The following is a 21242-nucleotide window of genomic DNA, read 5'->3' on the forward strand; positions in this document are numbered from 1 at the left end:
CACTTGATATTGACTGTGGTTCAGGATCCAGGGAATGATCCGTCTTCCACCAGACTTCACAAAAAGCTTATTTGATTTTATCCAGTTTCTCCAGTTTCCGTCGCTTCCTTTGTCTCCTTTCAAGCTCTAAATTTGACTCCCAGAAACAGAAGAACACTGATGTGAATTGGAGCAAGATATGAAGGCAAAGGTAGAATTTGTTCATTATAGACTTTATAGTGCAAGCCCTTCCATTTATTATTTTGATTGCTGTAACTCCTGCCATGGGGAACAAACTCTTTGCTGATTCTTTAAAATCTTTCTCAAGCTTTGCAATTTTGTTTGTTTTGAAAGAAAAGAGATGGTCTTCAGGTTTTATTGTTTGTTTCTTTGTTTTGTGTTTTGTCGTTGTTGTTTTTGTTTTTTAATTAAAACAGTGTTGGGTTTTGACGTCTTGGCATTTATGTTTTGTCATCCAATTGCCTTTTTTCTCATCCTTCTTTTTCCCTTCTGTATTTTTTTTCAAATTTCCAAAGGAAATAAAAATTGAGTAAGGAGAGAATATGATTTCAACATCTCTGTGGTCCTGAATATTTTTTTCCATGAAAACATCTTGAAATAGGGATAAAATAATATTGTTTGTAAAGTTATTTTTTTAACATCAAAAATATATTATAATTATATTATAATTTCAGTCTTTTCCAAAAAGCAGATTTGGATTTTTTTTTGTCTTTTTTATTCCAAACCCACTATGGCTTTATTGTCATAAGACTTGTGCTGCTCTTTGGCTTTTTAAAATCTTTCTTTCACTTTGACAAAGGTTGTGCCTGCATTTTTCTGCTCTTCATGAAACGTGAGTTGCTTTGTTGTTCTCAGAAGAAAAGTAAAGAAAATAATGAATTGAGACTGTTAGCTATTCCCCCATGGAGCCTGTCAGAAGTACAAAAATAGATTACAGCTTGCTGAATAAAAGATCACTGAAGTCTATTCCCTCAATATTCCAAGCTAAAGCTGCTCCTTCTGCAAGCATTTGTTTTGCTGAAGGAATATCTAAAAGGCTGTCAGGGTGCACAGAGAATACCTGGAAGCAGTCATTCCAAGATTGCAAGTAGTTTTGAGGACTATGAGGAAGCTGTGAGTGAAATGCTTGAAGGCATTCTCTGGATTCTCAGTAAAACTCTGAATTCCCGTAGTATTACCTTCCTTGGACAGCTTATGTTTATAGCAGGAGAGCTAAAGCTATGGCTCTTTCTTTGAAAAAGAAAAAAAAAAAAAGAAAAGGAAAGCAAATGATGCACCTTGTGGTGCCTCAAGGGATGGTTTTGCAATCATGCTGAGCCTAATTGACAAACATGTTGTGCTTGTGCTAAGTCCTCGAAGATTTCATAGCACGTCAGCAAATATGCTACTGTTCGCAGTTCAGTTTGATATTATTTGTTTTGTGTCAATGCTGTGGAACTGTGGTAAAACAACATGTGATTTGTTTCCAGCCCGCTCACCCATGAAAATCATCAATCAGCCCATGCTATTATTCATAAAGGAGCACCTGTGTGTCTGGGTTGGATTAGATGAACAGAAGTGTCAGCTTTAAATTACAAGGAGAACAATTTAATGGAGGCAGATTTAAGACATGGAGCTTTGTCATTATGGGGAAAGAAAGAAGCAGCGAAAGCTGCTGTGATTTCAGCCTCTTCAATAACTCTTGTTTACGAATGAGAAGAAATAGAAGAATCCAGCCTAAGGTAACAGCAGTTGGCATTTGTTTTTATTGATGGATATACAAATGTTTTTAGTAGGTTGTGACATACCTGTTGTGAAGAATGGAAACTATTAGAAAACAGAAAGAAGACAGTTTGATCAGTTGTGCTATCCACCATCAATTCCATATATTTTGATTAGATTAATCATTATTTAAATTTGTTTGGAGAAGGAAAATTAAGATGACAATTTTTGATTAAAACATTAACATTATTAGTTCTGCAAAGTTAAGAACTGTTTACATATTTAAGTTACAGGAGTATCTTACAGGTTTCTGTATAAATGGTGAGCAAATTATTAATTTGTAGAATCCCAGAGTACCTAAGGTTCTGCAGAAGATTTCTGATTGACCTTTTGGTTTATGTGACAGGCTTTGTGGTTTATTAAAGCTGTACGTATATTGTAGACAACTGGTCTATTTTTTTATTTTGGAGAAAAAAAAGACGCTCTGAGTTGTATTATACTGAAATAAAAAATTCTGCCTTTTTAAAAATGTGTATTTCTAAGTTTAAACCTAACATTTGATCATTTTGTTTAAATTGACCTTCTACAGGAAAATGAATGTGAGGCGTCATTCACTGGTGTGCTAGCAGTTTTCTACTACTATAACTTCTCTGAAATAATGAAGTTGTGAAATGATGCCTCTGGTTTTCCTCCCCATATGGCATTATTTAGGAAGTCATCTGAATGTACAGGTGCATGTCTGAGGTCTATAGTATTTGGGAAGGTATTTAGTAAGTGCAGTTATGAAGTATACGAGGGCTTTGAGGCCTTGATTCTTCTGGAGAGGCCTCTCCAGCTTCCAATTCCAGTCATCACAGGGGTGACACAGCTGTTTCCCAAGTCTGGTAGATAGAAACAGCTGGGGGTCTTTCTTGAAAAGAAGATCTTGCAAGGCTTTCAGGCCTTGATAGGAAAGTTAAAAATTCTTTTCCATCATGATAATGATCTTATCTGCATATCATCTTTTTTTTTTTTTTCCCTATGATTTTTTGATGTATCTAGTGCTACGTTTCATCTGTGCACCCCACTTGAATTAAATCAGCTTATCTGGTCCATGTCCAATCCCTGCATCTTATGTGATTCCCCTTCAGTTTGTGAGTCCAGGAATAACTGTATTTTCTGTTCTTGGAATAGTCCTGAGAACACATTGATGCTTTAGAAAAAACAGTTTGAGCACTGATTTCTAGGCTACGTCCTTTGTTTGCCCAGTCTGTTTCCTAGAAATGATGGTGTTGCTAGGGTTCTGGTGGCTTTGTACAGTCAAACAGCTGTTTGGAAGATCCCCATGTACCCGAATTCTATTTTATTTCAGTTGTGGACCCTTGCTCAGATGTTAGGAGTTATCTCCAAGGTTATGATAATTATGTCCTTAATTTCCTCCTTAATTTCTTAATTTCCTTAATTAATGCCTTAATTTCCCCCTATGTGAAATTGCATTTGTGATTCTTATCTAGCTTTTAAGCCCTTTTAGAACTGAACAGCACTACTAATTTGTTTTTCTTGTTTGCGAAGAGAAAGAGCAGATCTTAACTGTGATAGGAATTGTTAATAAACTTTAAAGAGCCAACTTCCTAACAAATAACTTAAATATTAGAAACTTGACTTTATCATATCCCAAGCTTTTGCAGTCATCTGTGGAAGACACATTCTCAAGAAGTTAGAAACTGTGTGACTGGCTTTTCCATTTCCAGCAGACTTGGACTAATTGGTTCATCTGATGGGATCTTTGTTCAAGTGCATGTATACAAAACCTTAAATCACCCATTCCCTTTGCACTGATTTTGTAACAGTCTTATTGACATGGATCATATGCTGTATTACCCCAACTGGAACAGGAGTGATTTAAGAAGTTTTTCTGCCTGTTCTACTCACATTATTCTTTAGCGACTTATAGTATTCACCTTTGCTACTTCAGCCTGCATTGACAGCTTTCTCCATGGCACTGGTGAAGCCTGTATGTACGCCATAGCTCAGGCCTGGGCAAAACCGGGTTCACGTCATTGTTCCTCTGTATATTTTGTCCTCACTCAAATCTGGAGAACTGAAGTGCAGGAGGAGCACAGTAAAAGGTATAAAGAGTAAAATTAATGTAGTCTAATTTTAGGGGTATAAAAATTCGGGATAACTAGTCTACATTATTTGCGTGGGTTCCTTCTCAAGGCAAGCCAGTAAAAGGACCGGTGCACTTGAATGGGGAAATTTGTTCACCTTGAACATTTAGACTGAGATAGAATGAGTCCCTTCCCACTCCAGAATGGCTGTTCCTTTTGCAGGGTAAATTCTTAAATTTCCTTTACTTCTAATACTATTCTGCTTCGCAATCACAATAGGTTTGTAGCTAAGCTTTTGTCTGTGTGATGATGACAACAATAGATCACATCCACAAGGAATTTATCTACCATTGCGCTTAGCTGCTTTAATTAAATAGCTTTCAGAAACAGGTATTTTTTTTAATAAGAAGTTACAAAGACCATAAATATCTCCTTCAAACTTAACAAAACTACTTTGGAATTTATAGCTGAAACATTTTATGCACTGCTTTTTACTTCAGCATATTATGACTGAAACTTAGTACTAATACTGGCAGGTTTTTCTTGCTTTGAGAGTATTGTTGAGAAAAGTAAAAGAAAACTTTATACAGTTTCTTGTGTTGTCAAAAATTAGTTAGTTCTCTTCAGGTATGAGAAAAGAATCATCCTAAAGATTGTTTTTATTCCTGCATGACTTAGCACAGCAAATTTGAATGTGCATATTAGAAGAATGTAATAAAATCTGCCTGGACACATTCCTGTGCAATCTGCTCTGGATGAACCTGCTTTAGCAGGTGGATTGGACTAGATGATCTCCAGAGGTCCCTTCAAACCCCAACCATTCTGTGATTCTGTGAAAATGAGGAGAATAGAAAGCATTATAAAGAACATAAATCAAAGAAAACAAAATAGAGAACATTCTTCTTAATGGGGGACAGTTAATGCATGGCCAGATCTGTCCTCTCTATGTAGGCTATCCTGGGAATGCTAATAGTATCTCAACAAGAATCAAAACCTGAGATGGAAAGGTATGGCCCAGAGGGTTATGGAGCTGTGTAAAGCTGTACTATAATTCTTCTAATTAAAAGCATGGCTCTGTTACAGCAAAACAGAGGGAATGCAGTGTGCAGCTTTCTGTCATGTACCTCACCTCATATATCTAGCACAGCTGGTCAAAAGGAGAACACTGAGTGTGATTAGCAAGTACCAGTAGTGATTGCAGTATTTCCCCATCTATGTCATACATAAACGTAATATCAACAGTAGACTGTGCTGATAATTTCCAGTATCACAAATCTGTACTTTCACAGTTAGAGTACATGCCACACACTGCATTAGTTAAATCGCTTCTTGTGAACCTCAGTGAAAATTGCTCAGAAATGCTTGATGTGCCTGTGGGATATAAGAGTTGGAGTGTAATTAGCTGTATGTGCTTACACATGCCTGTTTGTCTGTATGTGTGTGGGAGTGATTGAACCTAAATACACTTCATGTGTGCTTGTGCTGTTTAATTTGTATTCCAGCACATGGCAACTCCATGCGTTCCCAGGGCTGAACATGCCCTGCTGGCATGGGAATCTGTCTAGTTATTTGGCTAGAAAATGAGGAGGTTTTTTTGTATGTTAAGGGGTGATATTGGGGAGGATTTGTTGAATAGAGAGTTGCCAAGCTTGGGAGAAAGGAAAAGTGGGAGTGATGGAAATGGGAGTGATGTGCCTTTGAGGACGGTGCACCTTGGTGATTATATTAGGCAAGGGAAAGGGCATTGCTGGCACTGCCATGAGTGCAAAAGAAAAGCTGTTTGTCCTTTGACCACACTGTGAAAAGTGGTGCTCATTCCAGGAGCATCACTAAAAGTGGTAGCCTTCTAGAATAGCTTCTGTGGGTGAGCATCTATTTCTTCTTTGAAAACCCTGGTTTCTGAGTGAAAGTAGAACTATTCTGGGTGGTTGACAGATTTAAGACCAGCAGGGAACATGCCATTGCTTGGCTGTATGAAGGAGGTTTTATTTCTGGTTTTAGATATTTAGATATTCCCTTAAGACGGTTGCGGGGATAGGGATGCCTCCATCAGTGTTCCAACACAGGCATACAGGCACAACACCCAGAAGAGGAAAAGGAAAGACAGGATGGCAGATGAATTCTGTCTCACTATCCACACAAAAATGAGAGACTCAGTATCTCACAGGGCAGAGGAGCTCTGCACTGATGCCAACAAGAACCACAGACCAAAGGGCCACACTTTGGTCTTCAGTAAATGAAACATAATGTCCAATGAGAAATCAATCCTTGAGGTATTAATTTATTTTCATTTTCCAGGCTGGCAGTCTTGGTGAGTAGATTTTACTTACTGTATAGCAAGGTTGCTGTGACAATTTTTGAAAAAATACAAGTTCAAGTGATTTTTGGTTTCACAAGCACATGAGCTCAGTGAGAAAGAACAGACTGAGACAGCAAGGAGAACAGCCAATCCTGTTATATTTGTCTTTCTTATTACTGACTTGCCATGATAAATATGGAACATTATATTTGGCTAGAAGGAGGCTGAGAAAGGGAACAGATGGCCACCAAAAGAATACTAGAGCAGCTAATAGTCACTGGCATATTTCCGGGATAAAAATTTAAATCTGAAGCCAAGCAGAGGGGTTATCCATTTTTTTCTGATCAGGATACTGTGTATGAAACTGATCCTGCTACGCTCTGACTACATGAAGGTGGGCTTCCTGAAATGCATTCACTGAATGGAATAAACAACCTCTATCCTGCAGTAAACGGCTGTTGCAGTTATGCTGACAGAAATAGTTGACAAGGTGGGGAAAATGTTTATGTTCGTACTGTATTTTGTGTGAATAAGAGTGCGTTTGCTATGGTTTTTTAATATATAGCGTGATTTAACACCTACATTGCAGTCTGTCTGTGTTCTACAGGCTTTATTCAGTTTTGATAGAGGACAGAGAGAAGAGAGTGCCCATTTATATGAGGAGACAAAGGAGTCTATATTTTATATAGTTGTGTGGTTTATAATTTATAAAATTCTAGTACATTTGTGATTTCTTTGGTAAAGTAGAAACTGAAAAAAAATAAACTGACATTTTAGGAATTATAAAAATGTGTCACAATTTCTGATTTTGCAGAATGCTGTGTGCTCAGTGCCTAAAACTCCTTATGACTGCAGACCAGGTAGTAAATGAGGACATTGTTCTGTTTATTGCGTGATAACTGGAATTATCAAGGTAATGACCAGTAATACATGATTTGAAGGGCTGGAAGAGCAGGAGATGATAGTTTGGGGTTGAAGTCCAATATTGGAGCTGTAGGACAGGCCAAGTGCTATAGGAGTTGGACAGCCAGGGGTGAAATGGAGTGGAATAGTAAGAGTTGCTGCAGATTTCTTTAGGATGCATCCACCAGAATTAAACCAGTCACAAGAGCTTAGTTGTAGTTCCCATACTAGATATGCAGGGCTATGCTGAAGCAGCAGCTGATGGGTCATCTGGATCATTATTATCAAGTAAGTTACTGTGCAGACTAATTGATTAATGCACCTGCTCCCCATTCAGCCACTGGCAGGACTGTTATAGGCACAGATGAGTTTTTCCATGGATAAAAGATTATGCTATTTACTTATTTGTGAGGAATGTTATGAGGATGATAAATTATTGATTCTAAGGGGTTTTGAATTAATTACCCAAATAGTCCTGAAGAACTATAAGCCCTTGATAAGTAGGTTTTAAGAGAGACAAAGAGAATCACAGGTTTTTATCATTAAAACAAGGCACAGCTAGGGGCTGATGGACTGACTTTGCTTTTGCAGAGTAAAGGAGAAATGTCCATCTCAAAATCTTGCTAATCCTTCCCCAGTGAATGGACATTAGATAGATTCTGAATTCTGGCAGCACATTTTCATGCTCACTTACCTGCTTCCTTAGTTCTTGCTGAGTTTTAAAGACATTTTGTGAATGGTTCATGCTCTCTTAATAAATACAATATATTTTGAAATACAATGCCATTTTGGAGTGAAGACTCTGCAGTCTCTACAGGTATGTACTATTTCTTTGGTTTGCAGTGATAGCTGTTTCTTTCTAAAATCCTGTCTTCATAATGACTCGTATTTACAAAAGCACAAAGTGGTCAAGAAACTGTCTTTAAATGGAGTGTAATGTTTTAATCAGCTCCAGAAACTGAAAAATGAAGCTAGGTGGGAGTAAAGTATACATGAAGTGTAAGAAAATGTATATCATGTATTAAAATTAATAGTCTTAGTAGGAGCTCAGTTGATATATCTAATAGAGTTATGAATGTGGATCACAGACTCATCTTTGTAACAAACAGGATTCTCCCTTGAAATGCAGAAATGTAGTTTGCATGTGAAGTGTTTGTCTGTAAAAACAGTCTGGTACTGGGTTTTCCGTAGATCATCTATGCAAATTCACATCAAAGGATAGTGACCACAAGGTTATTTGGTGCACTGAGCAAAGTATCTCATGCTCTAAGACATTCATATGTAGGATGCAGTAATCCAGTTGCTCTCTTCTGGGGACATTTGTTGTGGTGACCCTGGGGATGTTTTGTTGTTACAGTTTTTAGCTGATTTCCAGTTCCGAAGATGGGAATTACTATGTCCTGCAAAGACCAGTCTTACTACCTTTCCCTTTGCTGGTATTCTCCTCTGCTCCACAGATATCAATAACCTTTCCTCTCAAACTGTACTCAATCATCATAATAAAGCTAAACACAGATCTGTTGCTCTCAGCTTGCTGTCAATATGAAGTTTACTCTTTAAGCTTTCAGAAAGCTTTAGTTATTTGTGTGTGTGTTTTTTTTTTTTTCTCCAACTTTTCAATGAAAAGAAGGAGAAAATACCTGCAATGGACACTAACAGCACAGTTGTCCAAAGGGCAGTTTCTAGCTGGTCCACCCAGCATTAGTGGTGTCTTCATGGTTGATGGTGAGACAGTTGAATCTCCATGTCAAAGGGCAGCATTTCCTTCATGTGATTAAGTAGATCTGCAAAACGAGTTTTCTCTCCACGTTTAGTTTGGAAGTGTCTTCTAGAGGTCTCTAACCTCGTCTCCAAGGATGGACACCCCACAACCTCCCTGAACACCAATTCCATGCTTACAAAGCAGGATGTGTCACAGCCATTGTACATGAATCTTCGGCTTAATTTGCACCTTTGCAGCAATGCTGCTGTGCCCTGGATATATTGAGGTCACTGTATGTGCACAGATCAGTTTGTACACAAACAGCCCTCACCCGCTACAAGCTCCTATATACATGTGTATATGCAGTGTATCGGCACAGATGCAGCAGTCTAATCTGAGTTGTCTCTTCTTCTTTCAGGATCAGACAGAGGCTCTTTCAGTGTGGCTAGGCTGCATCTTGGCAAAAGTTTTATGACACTAGCCAGCACAAAACACATTAAGCATACTCTTCTAGCATGTAAACATCTTTTCATGTGGACTAACAGAAGTTCATGACAAAGGCCTTTAAAAATTGATGCCCTGGCAGTGATACTGGCACTGGATAGGCTGAAAGTCATTGCAAAGAGCAAAGACTTTATCATCAGCAGGTGCTCTGGCCATGCAAGACTGCATGGCAGGTACAGGCCACATCTGCAAAACAGATAAACAAAAATACTATGTTGCTTTATTTAAGTATTTTTAATCTGCAGCTGACATCCATAAGATAATTTTGACTGCAAATTTCTTATTTTGAAAGTCTAAATTAAAGTTCCCCACTCCAAGTTCCTCTGCTTCTAAAGAAAATATTGCTGTTATACAACTTCAGAACACCAATAGTGGAGCTGATGTGTCTGCATGGATAAAGGTGTTTTTTATTTGCTGTGAGTGGAATGACATTGTCTCAGAGCCCAGGGACAAGTGAGCATTTTTGACCAAGCCCAGTGGGGTTTACTCCAGCCTCTAGAGCAGAGCTGCAAGCTGCTTTAGTCACACAGTTTTCAGTATCTTAAATTATCATAAAGATTTCTGCAATTCACTGCAATCTGTTATTGGACAGAAATGTACAGTGCTACTTCTCGTGTTTACAAAAAACTGCCAAAAGCAGCAGCAAAAACTTTAAAATGATGCGCTGCTGAGCACTTTCCCCATGTTTCTTTTTTTTTTTTTTTTGTATTTGTTGCTAATATTATCTATCCATTGGAACCAGTGGATTTTTTTCTATATCTCTGTAAATTTAAACATTGATTTGTGTTTTTGTAGAATCTTTACCACAAGTTGAATCGATTTAATGCTGCTATTAACAATGGAAGGGCTCACAGTCTACCTTGTGACACAGTTTAAAGCTGCCTTTCCAAGCAGACCCACTATCTGCTTTCAAGCATATATTTAGGGGTTGCAAAGCCCCCCCCTTCCCCTCCGCTGACCACATGGACATATCAAGCCTGCCGAGAGGCATAACAGGGAAAGCAAGCTGTCTTTGCACCTGCCCACTGAACAGCTGTTCAACTGGGAGAGGAATTGCTGGAGCGTAGAGCGTTATCAGCAGCTTTTGTGGTCCTCTCTCACATACTGTGTGGGCACAGGCATTGCCACAAAGGAAAGAAACACAGAAACCATACAGATATTTCAGGATTTTTTTTTTTCCCCAGAATAATTTTTATTAAAGCATCATTTAATGTTTGCAGTCTTCCCATGTGGATGCATTTTCTCAGTCTCAACTGACTGTTCAAGAGAGAGATCATCTGGGATCTAACAGAGTCTTCCATCAGGTATGTGACTCTTCAGCTGACTTTAAAAATATTTGAATGCTCGTTTTCTAAAAGGCCCTTTATGATAAATGAATCTGAGCAGAGGGAAGTCCTTTATTCCCTGCCCTCTTCCATTTCTCCTGTAGCTGTATGACTGTCCCAAGTGCCTGTTCAGTAGCATTTGAGGCATTTCTTCTGCCTGGCCACTTTTGTTTCTTGCAGCTTTCATGAAAAGTCCACTGGAATCTCAGTTCTAAGGTTTTAAAGATTTTTTTATAGTATTGGAAAGGAAAACTTACTCATCCAAGTTGGCTGGATTGAGAACTTTGTTTCTTTGCTTTTTGAGAAAAGAACAAACCTCTCCTTTGTTGTCAAAAATTTCACAGGCTGATATGGCTTATAGCCTTAACTCTCTGGATCTTGTTCTGCATTTGATAGTGCATAGTTGAACTATTTCAGATGTGTTTCAAATAATTTCTTATTATTTGCCAAATAAATAGTCTACCTCAAAAATTGTCTTTGGTGCTAAGAGTTAGATTTCTCTCACTTTAGATATCCGAGAACATCCTTAAATAACTGACTTTAAAGAATGGGTGGTATATAAATGTTTTGCAAATAATAAATGGGAGAAGTCTAAAGGAAGGACTACTAAACCTGAAGTTTTCAAGTGAACATAAGCATTTATTTTTCAGTAAATTTTGCACAGAGCTTGTCTTTTCCTCACTAGCGAAGAATACAACAAAGGGGCCTAGTCAAAGTGAACTCCATAGGAAATGAGGGGAAAGGAAATACTGAGACGTCAGTGCCTTCCCACCCGGTGTTTGGCAGCAGTCCAGTCCTGATTTTTCTTCTACCACTGGGAATAGCTAATGGTGTTACCTGCCATTTACTCTTCATGCCTGCTTATTGTCCTACATATGCTTATTTTTCCCACTCTGAGGAGTCCTGCTGCCTGGAACAGCTCTTCAGTTTCCAAGCCCAACCCCCTTTTCCAGCTGAAGGAGTCACTGCTCTGATGCTGGGTGGAGATGCTCTTGTGGGGAAACTTTCATGCCCTAAAATGCACCAGGCTTTCCAATGCCTGGACAACTTCTCCCTGCCCATTGGTACAACTGTGAGCTGCCAGGGAGTATCTGCTCTTTTCCCCTTCGCCATTATGTGTCAGAAGTGAAGCATGCACATTTTCAAGGTTTTAAAACCCTCTGGTTTTCAAAGGTGTTACACTGATTTTTTTTCTACGTCCTTATATAATATTTACTTATGCTTTCTGTTCAGAAAATCAGTCGCAGTGTTCTTTCCCTCCCACATCTGGAAGGTCAAGCAAAGCATGGTTTGGTCGCAGACACGGCGCACCCTCCCCACCTTGAAAGCAGCCTTCCTCAGCTAACGAATAAGAGCTTGCAGAATGTCCTCCCTTCTTCTCAGGTGAGTTATAAAGCTCTTACACATCTTGTGTTTGACTGGTTAATCAGCCTCTCCCTAAGTACTGCTACGAGAGTGTCAGTGGCAAAGCATCACGTGTGTGTGGGAAGAGAGAAATAATTTAGTGTCAACATTTGCATCAGTTTCTGATTTCAGCCACAGTTTAAGAGAAGAAAAACAAAAAAGGAAGAAAGAGGAAAAAAAAAGGAAGAACTATAAAGAGTCAAATAGATAAATTGCTTACCAGCATGGTTGTGTGTATCTCCAAATATTTTAAAGGACATCCTACATCACAGGAAGTTTTTAAATTTATCTTCACTTCTTCACTTTTGGAATTCCTTCTTTCTCATTATTTCACAAATCCCATGTACATCCACTCTCTGTACTGTTCTTCATTTGCTGCTTGTCTCCCCAACAAATCTGGGACCTGCACTACTCAGCACTGCTACTCCAATTATTGCTTTTTTCACCTTGCCTCTGCTTCAATGAAGTCTTTTTATTGAGAGAGTTGAGAGGCTCTATAGGGCTCCAATATGAAGACATCTAGCCCAATCTCCCACTGCCAGAAGTGCAAAATAGGAGCAGGTTACTATGGGCCTTGTCCGGTTGGGTTCTGAATATCTCATAGGATGGAGGGTCCACATCTTCCCAGGGCAACCTGTTGCAGTAGTGAACCACTCTCATGGTAAAAATATTTCTCATATTATCTAATCAACATTTCCTGTGTTGCAACTTGCATCCATTAGCCACATACCCATCTTATCCTAGGACCATGCACCTCTGAGAAGAGTCTGGCTTTGCTTTCTCTATGCCATCCTGTAAAGCAACTAGACAGCAGTAAGATTATTCCTAAAGCTGCCTTTTCTGCAGGCCAAATGAATATATTTCCTGCAGCCTCTCCTTGTACATGATGTGTTCCAGGCCCCTGGACCATTCCTTGAACTCTTCCCTGAATTCACTCCAATTGGTCACCATCTTTTCTTGTACTAGGAGACCGCAGACTAGAAACAGTACTCCCAGTGTGGCCTATCAAATGTTGAATAGAGGGCAGGGTGGGGCGGAACTTCTCCCACCCTGCTGGCTATCCTCTTGCTGACAAAGCCCAGGATGGGTTTGGCCACCTTTGCTACAAGGACACACTGCTCCCTCATGCTGAGATTGTTGTCAGGCCCTTCCCTGCAAAGCTACATCCTTTCAGTTGTCCCACAGCCTGTCCTGTTGCATGGACATATTCTGTTCCAGGTGCAGGATGTAGTATTTGACTGTGTTCAACTTTAGAAGACACCTATAGACTGTTTTCCTACCTGCTGACGTCCCTTTGGATATCAGCCCTGCTATGGTCTGCAGATTTGAAAGGGTGAATTCATGCATTATCCAGGTCGTTAATGAAGACACAAAACTGTACTGGCCTTAATATTGATCCCTGAGGGATGCCACCGGTAACCAATGCCAGTCCTTGGAACCCAGCCATCCTGCCAGTTTTCCACTCACATTATGATACATTTATCTAGTTCATATCTCACTCTTTGCATTCCAAGCATACTGTGGGAGACTGTCCCAGATCTTGCTGAAGTCAAAGTATACAACATCTACTCCTTTTCTCTCATTGTCCAGGCCAATCACATCATCAGAGAAGGCAGACAAGTTGTTCAGACTCTATTTGCTTGCAACTTATGTTGGCAAATCCATACTGGCTGTTCCAAATTAACTTGTCTTTCATTTGGTTGGAAATGGCTTCCAAGAGGAACTCTTCCATAGCCCTCCTAGGGACTGAAGTAAGGCTGACCCACCTGTAGTTCCGTGAAGCTGCCTTCTTGCCCTTTTTGAAGGTAGATGTGATGTTTGCCTTTTCCAAATGGTCAGAAACTGCTTCCAATTGCCATCGACTTTCAAAGATGACAGTGAGATACCTTGCAATGACATTGGCCAGCTCCTTCCACACCCTCAGGTGCATACCATCTTGTCCTGCAGACTTAGGCATATCCAACTACTTAAGTGGTCCCTAATTATGTTCTTCTACTGCAGGTAAGGCTCCTCCACACAAACAGTACTTCTAGATTCCAGGACATGGGAGGCCTGAGGGCAAAACTCACCAATGAAAATCATTGAGTACCTTGGTCTTTTCCAGATCCTTGCTCACCAGATCCCAAATTCTGCTGGACGGTGGATTCACGTTTCCCTTACCGTTTTTTGCTGGTGATGTTCTTACAGAAACTGTTCTCATTGATTTTCACATCCCTTAATAGCTGCAGTTCCAGCTGAGCTTTGACTTTCCTAAACTTGCCTGCATGTTCAGGTAGTGTCTTCTGCATGTATCCCAGATAATCCATCCCTGCTTCCACATTTTTTGGTGCTCCTTACTCTGTGCCTTGTCAGAAGTTTCCTTTTCATCCATGCAATGTTTACTCAACTTTCTGCATGTTGGAATGGACTATTCTTGTGCTTTAAGGAGACTGACTTTGAAGATCAGTGAGTTTTCCTGATTTACTTTACCCTCCAGGGCAGTCTTCCATGGGTTTATGATGAGAAGATCCCTGAACAAGCAAAAGTTGCTTTCGTTGAATATCAGGGGTTGTAGTTCTACTGCTTGTCTCACTTTTCTGAAGATTTTAAATTCCACAATCACATGGTCACTGCAACCAAAGCTGCGCTTCCCTGACCTTCACATCCTCAACCAGTTGTTCCTTGCGTGTGAATATGAGGTCCAGCAGCACATCTCAGATCACCTGCATTAAGAACACAGTTCAGAAACCTCCCAGAATGATTTTGCCACTTCAACAGTGTTGAGGTGACTCAATTACCCCATGAATATCAGGGTCTTTAGGTAATGACGACTCTTCCCTGATGTACCTAATTAAACACTGCTCTCATTAAGTTAGCAAAGCTGTTTGCAGACGCTCTTGCCTGCTTCATCAGATGGATCCTGTTCATGCTCAGCAGTCCTTGTTCCTCATCCTAAATTCATAGAAGCCATAGCCCTCTCTGAAGCTTCAGACAGGTATTGATCCATTGGATGCATTGTCTCCAGCTGAGTCTTTTCCCCTCAATGAAGGGATTGATGAGAACATGGCCTGAGCCCCCACACACTACACCGTTATCCCAGAACACACTGTCTTCTGTCGCCTTCTCTGTCTTTCTTTTATCTCCAACCCTCCATCATCTCTTCATGCCTGGATTTTGTAGTCTGTTCTTTGTTTTCCAATTCTGGGACCCCTGAGAATTGACATGTGCTGGGATCTCGATGACGTGCTGATACAGATGACATCTATATATCCTTTCTTCTGCAATTTGTTCCTTCAAGTGCTTCCATACCCACACAGGCCAATTCATTTCCCATTCATGCCAATCTTGATGTTTCTGTTGCAAATGTATGTGTGCAGACCCAAGCTGGTGTCCCTGCAATTCTTTGGGCTGCACAAGCCATCTCAAAGAGTCTAGCACAACTCTCCAGCGGATGTGCCAAATAAAATCTGAGGTGGTTGATACCTATTAGATTATGTTTCCTGCCCTCTCTACTAGGACAACCATACTCAGACACTACCCTAGCTCATGTGAGTTACTGCAACTTAATCAAACCACAGCACTTTGTAGCATTTCTAGAAAGTGAGTGCCCATGTATTGAATGAACCTGGAAGATGAACTTCCTTCTCTTATTTAGAAATTTATGTTTCCATCATCTGATAGCCTCTAGTGCTATTGGCAGAATTTGCTCTCCGGGTAAGTAGGGCATTCTAGTCCCCAAGCACACTTGTTGTCTTGGCACAAAGCTGACACTCAACAAATCCAAAATAAATATTTTCCAGCTTTGTCTTTGGGTTGTAGCATTTTTAATGTATTTTTCTATATATTTGTATAATTGCAAATCAGCTGACTGTTCATGAAAATATCTGAAAGCAAAATTTACCATTTTACTCATGTTTTTTGTTGTTTTTTTTTGTTTTTTTTTTTTGGCTTGACAGGAAAACAGAACTCAAGGCAATTTTTCCCAATTTAACCTTCCAGACATTCTTTCTGAAAGTGATGCCAGAGCCCAGACAAAACCATCAGAACTGGAAAGCGCCAGCATCAAACTGCCTATGACAGCTTCAGGTAGGATACAACAGAGCATGCTAAAAAGACTGGAGTGACAGACTGTCTACCCAGACAGGGAGTGTGTGCAGTCAGGATATTCAGTGACTAGAGATCCAATGCTAAGTGGCTATTGAAACATTTAGTAAACAATTTGGAGGAATTGAATATGGATAAGATCGTTGATTTCTCAAGATCCTACTTAGGGATCTAAGCAATAGGGAAATTAATAGACTAACACAAATATATAAATGAGAGAAGTATGCATTATACAAAAGAATGTGTATTTGTCTGGGTATAGGTCATGTAAGCGACAGCAATATTCTATTACGGTGATAAGACACTTTCCCCACTTGCTTGTAGCTGTGTCACGTTTTCTCTATGTGAGCTAAATTGCATTTTGGGAGTTCTCAGATCTAGAAAGTTTCTGGAAGAGTTAATTTATTTTTAGAAAGAGTCTAGGAAAAAAGAAGTAATGGCCTTTTGCTGTGAAATGATTTAGCATCCCTGCATTAGTGGGTGAAGATCTGCCACTGTGTAACAAAACACCCACATGCATGCCTAGAGAACACGTTGAGTTGTAATGCTACTGTCTGATTATTTATCTAGATTTAAATTATATAAGTGGAGGTGTTAGGATAGCTGAAATGTTTCTGTGCAGGAAGAATCTGAACTAGGAGAACAGTAGATTTGGGCCCCATTGAATTCCTAACCTCATGCATCTGAACTTGACATTTTCTAACAGAAAAACAGGTATTTGAAAGCTTTGGTTAACTAAAGCTTACTGCAATTATATAAATATGACAATCAAATTAAGGAAAACATACAATTTTTAACATGTAAGCTATGAAGCTTGCTGAAGCAGACAACTGATGGGATTTTCAGAAACATTGAATTAACTGGCTTTCCTCAGAATCGGATAATTTTAACCCAATCTGTCTTAGAAGTCTTGCTGATAGATGATAAATGCTTTGTTGAATATGATACTGTAAGTCATAAACAGAAACATAAATTTGTGCAAAATGTCAACATTGTAGAATCATAGGGATGTTGGTTGGAAGAGACCTCTAACAGTCAGCTGCTCAGCATCCTGCTCAAAGTGGCATCCTCTACTGTAAAATGTGCAGTTGTAAAAGCAATTTGCCATCAGGTTTCTGACATTTTATTGATTTTTGGTTTTATATTCTTTTTTTTCTGATTTAGAAGCTTTGAAAAATTTTAGAAACCAGTTAACAGTCTATGAGCAAAAAGAAATTTTAAATTATACAGAGCTATGGTTTCTTGGGCTGGAAGCTAAAAAGATTGAAGGTTTGCCTGAAACCCAGAATAATAATTGTTATGATGATGAGCATGGTTCCTACTTAAAGGTAAGTGGAAAAATTATGGTATTCATTTTCAGCTCATTAAGTTTGTAGTGACTCTGCCAACCCTTAAGTGATCTATGTGAGATAAATGTTGTTTCTAGAAGATAAGTATTCACATAGTGAAAGCATCAGTATCAATCACTTTAAAACTCAGAAGAGAATCCTAAAGACAGACCCACTTTGCATCTCATTCAGGACTGATCAAAGGTAGGTGGATTCGTGAAGCATGCACTTGTTGTTTTCTCTGTCACCCTTGTTTAATGTACTTGCTATCAAGTACATGAACTGCACACTTGCTATTAGTCCAGCATCTTTCACAGACAGCAAACCCCCCCCACACAAACTACTTCAAAACCTGATCTTTGTCATATTATCTGGACCCAAACTATTTGTTTTCTTTCAAAGGTTTTACATGACCACATTGCGTACCGATATGAAGTGCTGGAAGTGATTGGAAAAGGGTCATTTGGGCAGGTGGCTAAATGCTTGGATCATAAGACCAATGAATTAGTGGCACTGAAAATAATAAGGAATAAGAAAAGGTAAGACAACTGTTGACTTTAAATAAGTACAATATCAGCTCTTTGTTATATAGGCAGTGACAATCTGGGATAATGTGAACAAAACAAAATCAAACTACCTGTACATCAGGCTTTCATTAAGCACAGTGAGAACAGAGTGAACAAAAATGATGTCAGGGACTCAGAATTGGCCTGGGTGTGGTGCACACACAGGCTGTGAAAGCAGGCACAGTTTTTTCAGACATAGAAGGAGGTCTGTGACACAGCTAATGCACAGCCCAGGTAACCAGCCCTGCATGACTGAGACTGGCTATGGTCCTAAGCAACCTCTTTTCTTTATGTGACTGGTTATAAATTTTTAATTGAGTTTAGCTTGAACCAGAGTCAATGGAGCAGATGAGAATGATACTGTTGAGTTCAGGAACAGCTGTATTCCAAGTTATAGCTGTTCAGTTTTCCCCCTCAGTGAAAACTGAAGGTAAAGATGATCTTCAAAACTCACTGTCTTACTGTGGTAGGTGTGAAATATGGCGTTCGAGTAAACAGAAGCATTCCTATGGACTTTGAAAGCACTAGGATTTTGCTCTGGAAGCTCATTTGAAACTGTTTTTCATTAAAACATTTTTTCAGACAAGTCAAAATAACTACTCTTAAATGCTATGTCAGGCCAGTACATTTAGACTAGGAAACAACCATAATGAATCAAAGCTACATTAGTTAACAGGGGTGAATGGTAAGTTTTTTATCACTGTCCCATATGTTGAGTTTACACTAAGATCATGGTGTTTGTAGCATTTGTAGAAATACAAATGCTAGATTGAGTTAATGTTGCCATTCCCATGTCCTGTGATATTTCAGATTTCACAGCCAGGCATTGGTAGAAGTAAAGATTCTTGATGCTCTCCTGAAGAAGGACAAAGATGATACTCACAATATCATTCACATGAAGGAATACTTCTACTTTCGCAATCACTTCTGTATTTCCTTTGAACTGCTGGGGTGAAGTATATATTTTCTTTTACACAAATCTTAAGGAGTATTGTAGATTTTGTGCCTTACAAGCTTTAATTTTTATGTCTTCTTCGGAAGAATTTGTAGCTTTTAATGTTACAAGAAACTAATACTTTCTAAATACAAACCGCATAACTGAGCCTTTGATCACCAAAGGTGAATGGAAAAAGGCCCCGTTCAAACTTCACACAGACCTGATCCATCGCTTTTTTTCTGTGGTGTGCATTGAAGTCTTCTTCCCTGAGAGACCTATGGGGAAAAGAGGAAAACAATTAATTCAGGACTGGTAAACTTCAGGGTATATAAATATGAATAATATTAAGTAAATTTAAAATATAGCTGCTTCTTGCTTTCTATGAACTGGGAATTATGGAGGTTACCCATAGCTCCCTATCCCTTAAAGTAGAGCTCTCACTGCTGCACATGTTATAACCCTTGTTGAAGATTCATCCTTGAATGGAAGGCTCGTTATCAAGGAGACCTAAATTCCTTGTGTTGCTGCATGTGAGTGTGTCGCTCAGACACACAGGGCTAAGAGTTGACTCCTTCTCTTCAGGGAAGACACAGATGAGTCTTTTCAGAAGGCTTCTCTGGAAGCTTGTAGGAAAATGTTCATAGGATAGATACTATATTCAGCTCTTCACAGAAGAGCTGGAGACTGGTTGCCATACAAAAATATTTTTTTTGGTGAAATTTTTATTTAATCTAAAATACAATGAAAACTCCTTGATTAATTAACTTTCTTCTCCATCAAGTCTGGTAACTTGCTTCTGAAGGAATGGGCCTTGCTGGACTGCAGTGGCATACAAGAGGAGAAGGCAGAAAGCTGCACTTGTTTATGTCCTTGCAGATGCATGTGGTCCTGCTGAGGACACCTCTTGAGATGATATTGCTGAGGACATGCTTGTGCATCACTTTCATAGCCACCATCCCCGTGGCCATTTCCTCCTCTGAAGAGTGACCACACATGAAGCACTCAGTACTTGTCAGGGTGCAGCCCAGGCTGGGGGCTCCCTGAGGCTCTGATGCTGGGAGCTATGGGAGCTCCCTCAAGTCCATTGGGATAGGGTCTGACAGGCAGGAGCAGGGCAGCCAGGGTGCACTGGGGCAGCGCAGACTTGGGTACAGGGATGGGACAAGGCTGGGCTGAGACACGGGCCTGCAGGTGGACCGCCTTGGTGGGACCCATAGTAGGGCTGTGGGGAGCTGGAGACCAGCACTACTGTGGCATTGCTATGGCAGGGGCTTATGGCCCCAGGGGGCTGACATGGGGTCCTGGGCCTTGGGTATGTGGGACGGGCTCCAGGGTGGGCTGGGCAGGGACATCAGGGCTGGTGTTGCCCTCGGGGTCTCAGGGTAGGGCTCACAAGTTGGAAGCCACACTTGAGAGAAGTTAGCAACATCATTTAATGCACTACTGGAAGGAGCCGAGTTACAATGGTGACAGCAGGAATATAAAAACCTAACGGAACCTGAATTTGTGTGGGTATTCATCCATAATGATTTAATGCTGATTAAGGACTTTTTAGACAAAAAGGATTTACACAAGGTGGCAAAGCAAAGACAAATGAGAATGAAAGGAAACTGAAGAAAATCTGTTTCTCCCAGTTCTTTGATGATTGTTGTTCTGCATGAAAAACAACACAGCTGCATATTATAGCACAAAGTTTAGCAAGCAAGCGAGCCCACTGACATTATGCCTTCTTTAGATCTGGAGGCTCAGGGAAATGTTTGTGCATACTACATGCAGAAGAGCATTCTCAAGGAGGAAAATAGCTAAGTCATTCTCTTCTGCATGAGTCCTCTCTCATGTAGGAAGACAAGCTAAATACCCTCTTAATGCACTGTAAACTCACCCTGCCTTTAAAAATAAGTTCCCTAATCTCTTTTTTGCTTTCTGTCTTCTCTTCCACCCCACAACCTTCACAGAATAAATTTGTATGAGCTGATAAAAAAGAATAATTTCCAAGGTTTCAGTTTGTCTTTAATTCGACACTTCACTCAATGTGTGCTGAGATGTTTACAAGTGCTCTACCAGGAAAGAATAATTCACTGTGATCTGAAACCTGTAAGTACAGTCATTTAATAACCTGTTATTCTGTACAGAATACATTATCTTAATCTCATTTTTTATTGATCAAGAGGAACTCTCAAAAGAATCCTTAAGCTCAATAGGGTATTTATACAGAAACGAGTTTATTTCTGACTGTATTAGTACTAGAGTTGAGTGATTCTTTCCACTGATTCAGTTAATCCACTGCAATATTACATGAGATCACGTGGTTGCCAAAATGTATGCGAATATGAATAAAATTAAGTTATTGACTTTTTGCTGAGAGAAACAAAAAAGTACCTGTGAAATTAAGTATTTCAA

The 21242-nt window shown here is 39.6% G+C and overlaps 1 protein-coding gene across 3 annotated transcripts in view; it reads left to right on the forward strand.

Moving 5' to 3' along the window:
- The first annotated feature begins 1610 nt into the window (after nt 1–1610).
- Nucleotides 1611–21242, forward strand: part of DYRK4 (dual specificity tyrosine phosphorylation regulated kinase 4) — a 30135-nt gene continuing 10503 nt past the window's right edge. Inside the window, exons 1-8 of one of the 3 annotated variants that reach the window (XM_071817123.1) lie at nt 1611–1721; nt 10420–10503; nt 11758–11907; nt 15864–15993; nt 17176–17339; nt 17742–17878; nt 18716–18856; nt 20798–20936. In XM_071817123.1, coding sequence (XP_071673224.1) covers nt 1626–1721; nt 10420–10503; nt 11758–11907; nt 15864–15993; nt 17176–17339; nt 17742–17878; nt 18716–18856; nt 20798–20936 — 1041 coding nt within the window. In that variant the 5' untranslated portion in view covers nt 1611–1625. Of the gene's footprint in view, nt 1722–6423; nt 6581–7221; nt 7282–10419; nt 10504–11757; nt 11908–15863; nt 15994–17175; nt 17340–17741; nt 17879–18715; nt 18857–20797; nt 20937–21242 lie in introns of those variants that run through there. The other 2 variants (XM_065842362.2, XM_071817126.1) reach the window with 2 other exon arrangements.

Source organism: Patagioenas fasciata, chromosome 1 (genome assembly GCF_037038585.1).
Source record: "Patagioenas fasciata isolate bPatFas1 chromosome 1, bPatFas1.hap1, whole genome shotgun sequence".
In the NCBI taxonomy this organism is placed as follows: Eukaryota; Metazoa; Chordata; class Aves; order Columbiformes; family Columbidae; genus Patagioenas; species Patagioenas fasciata.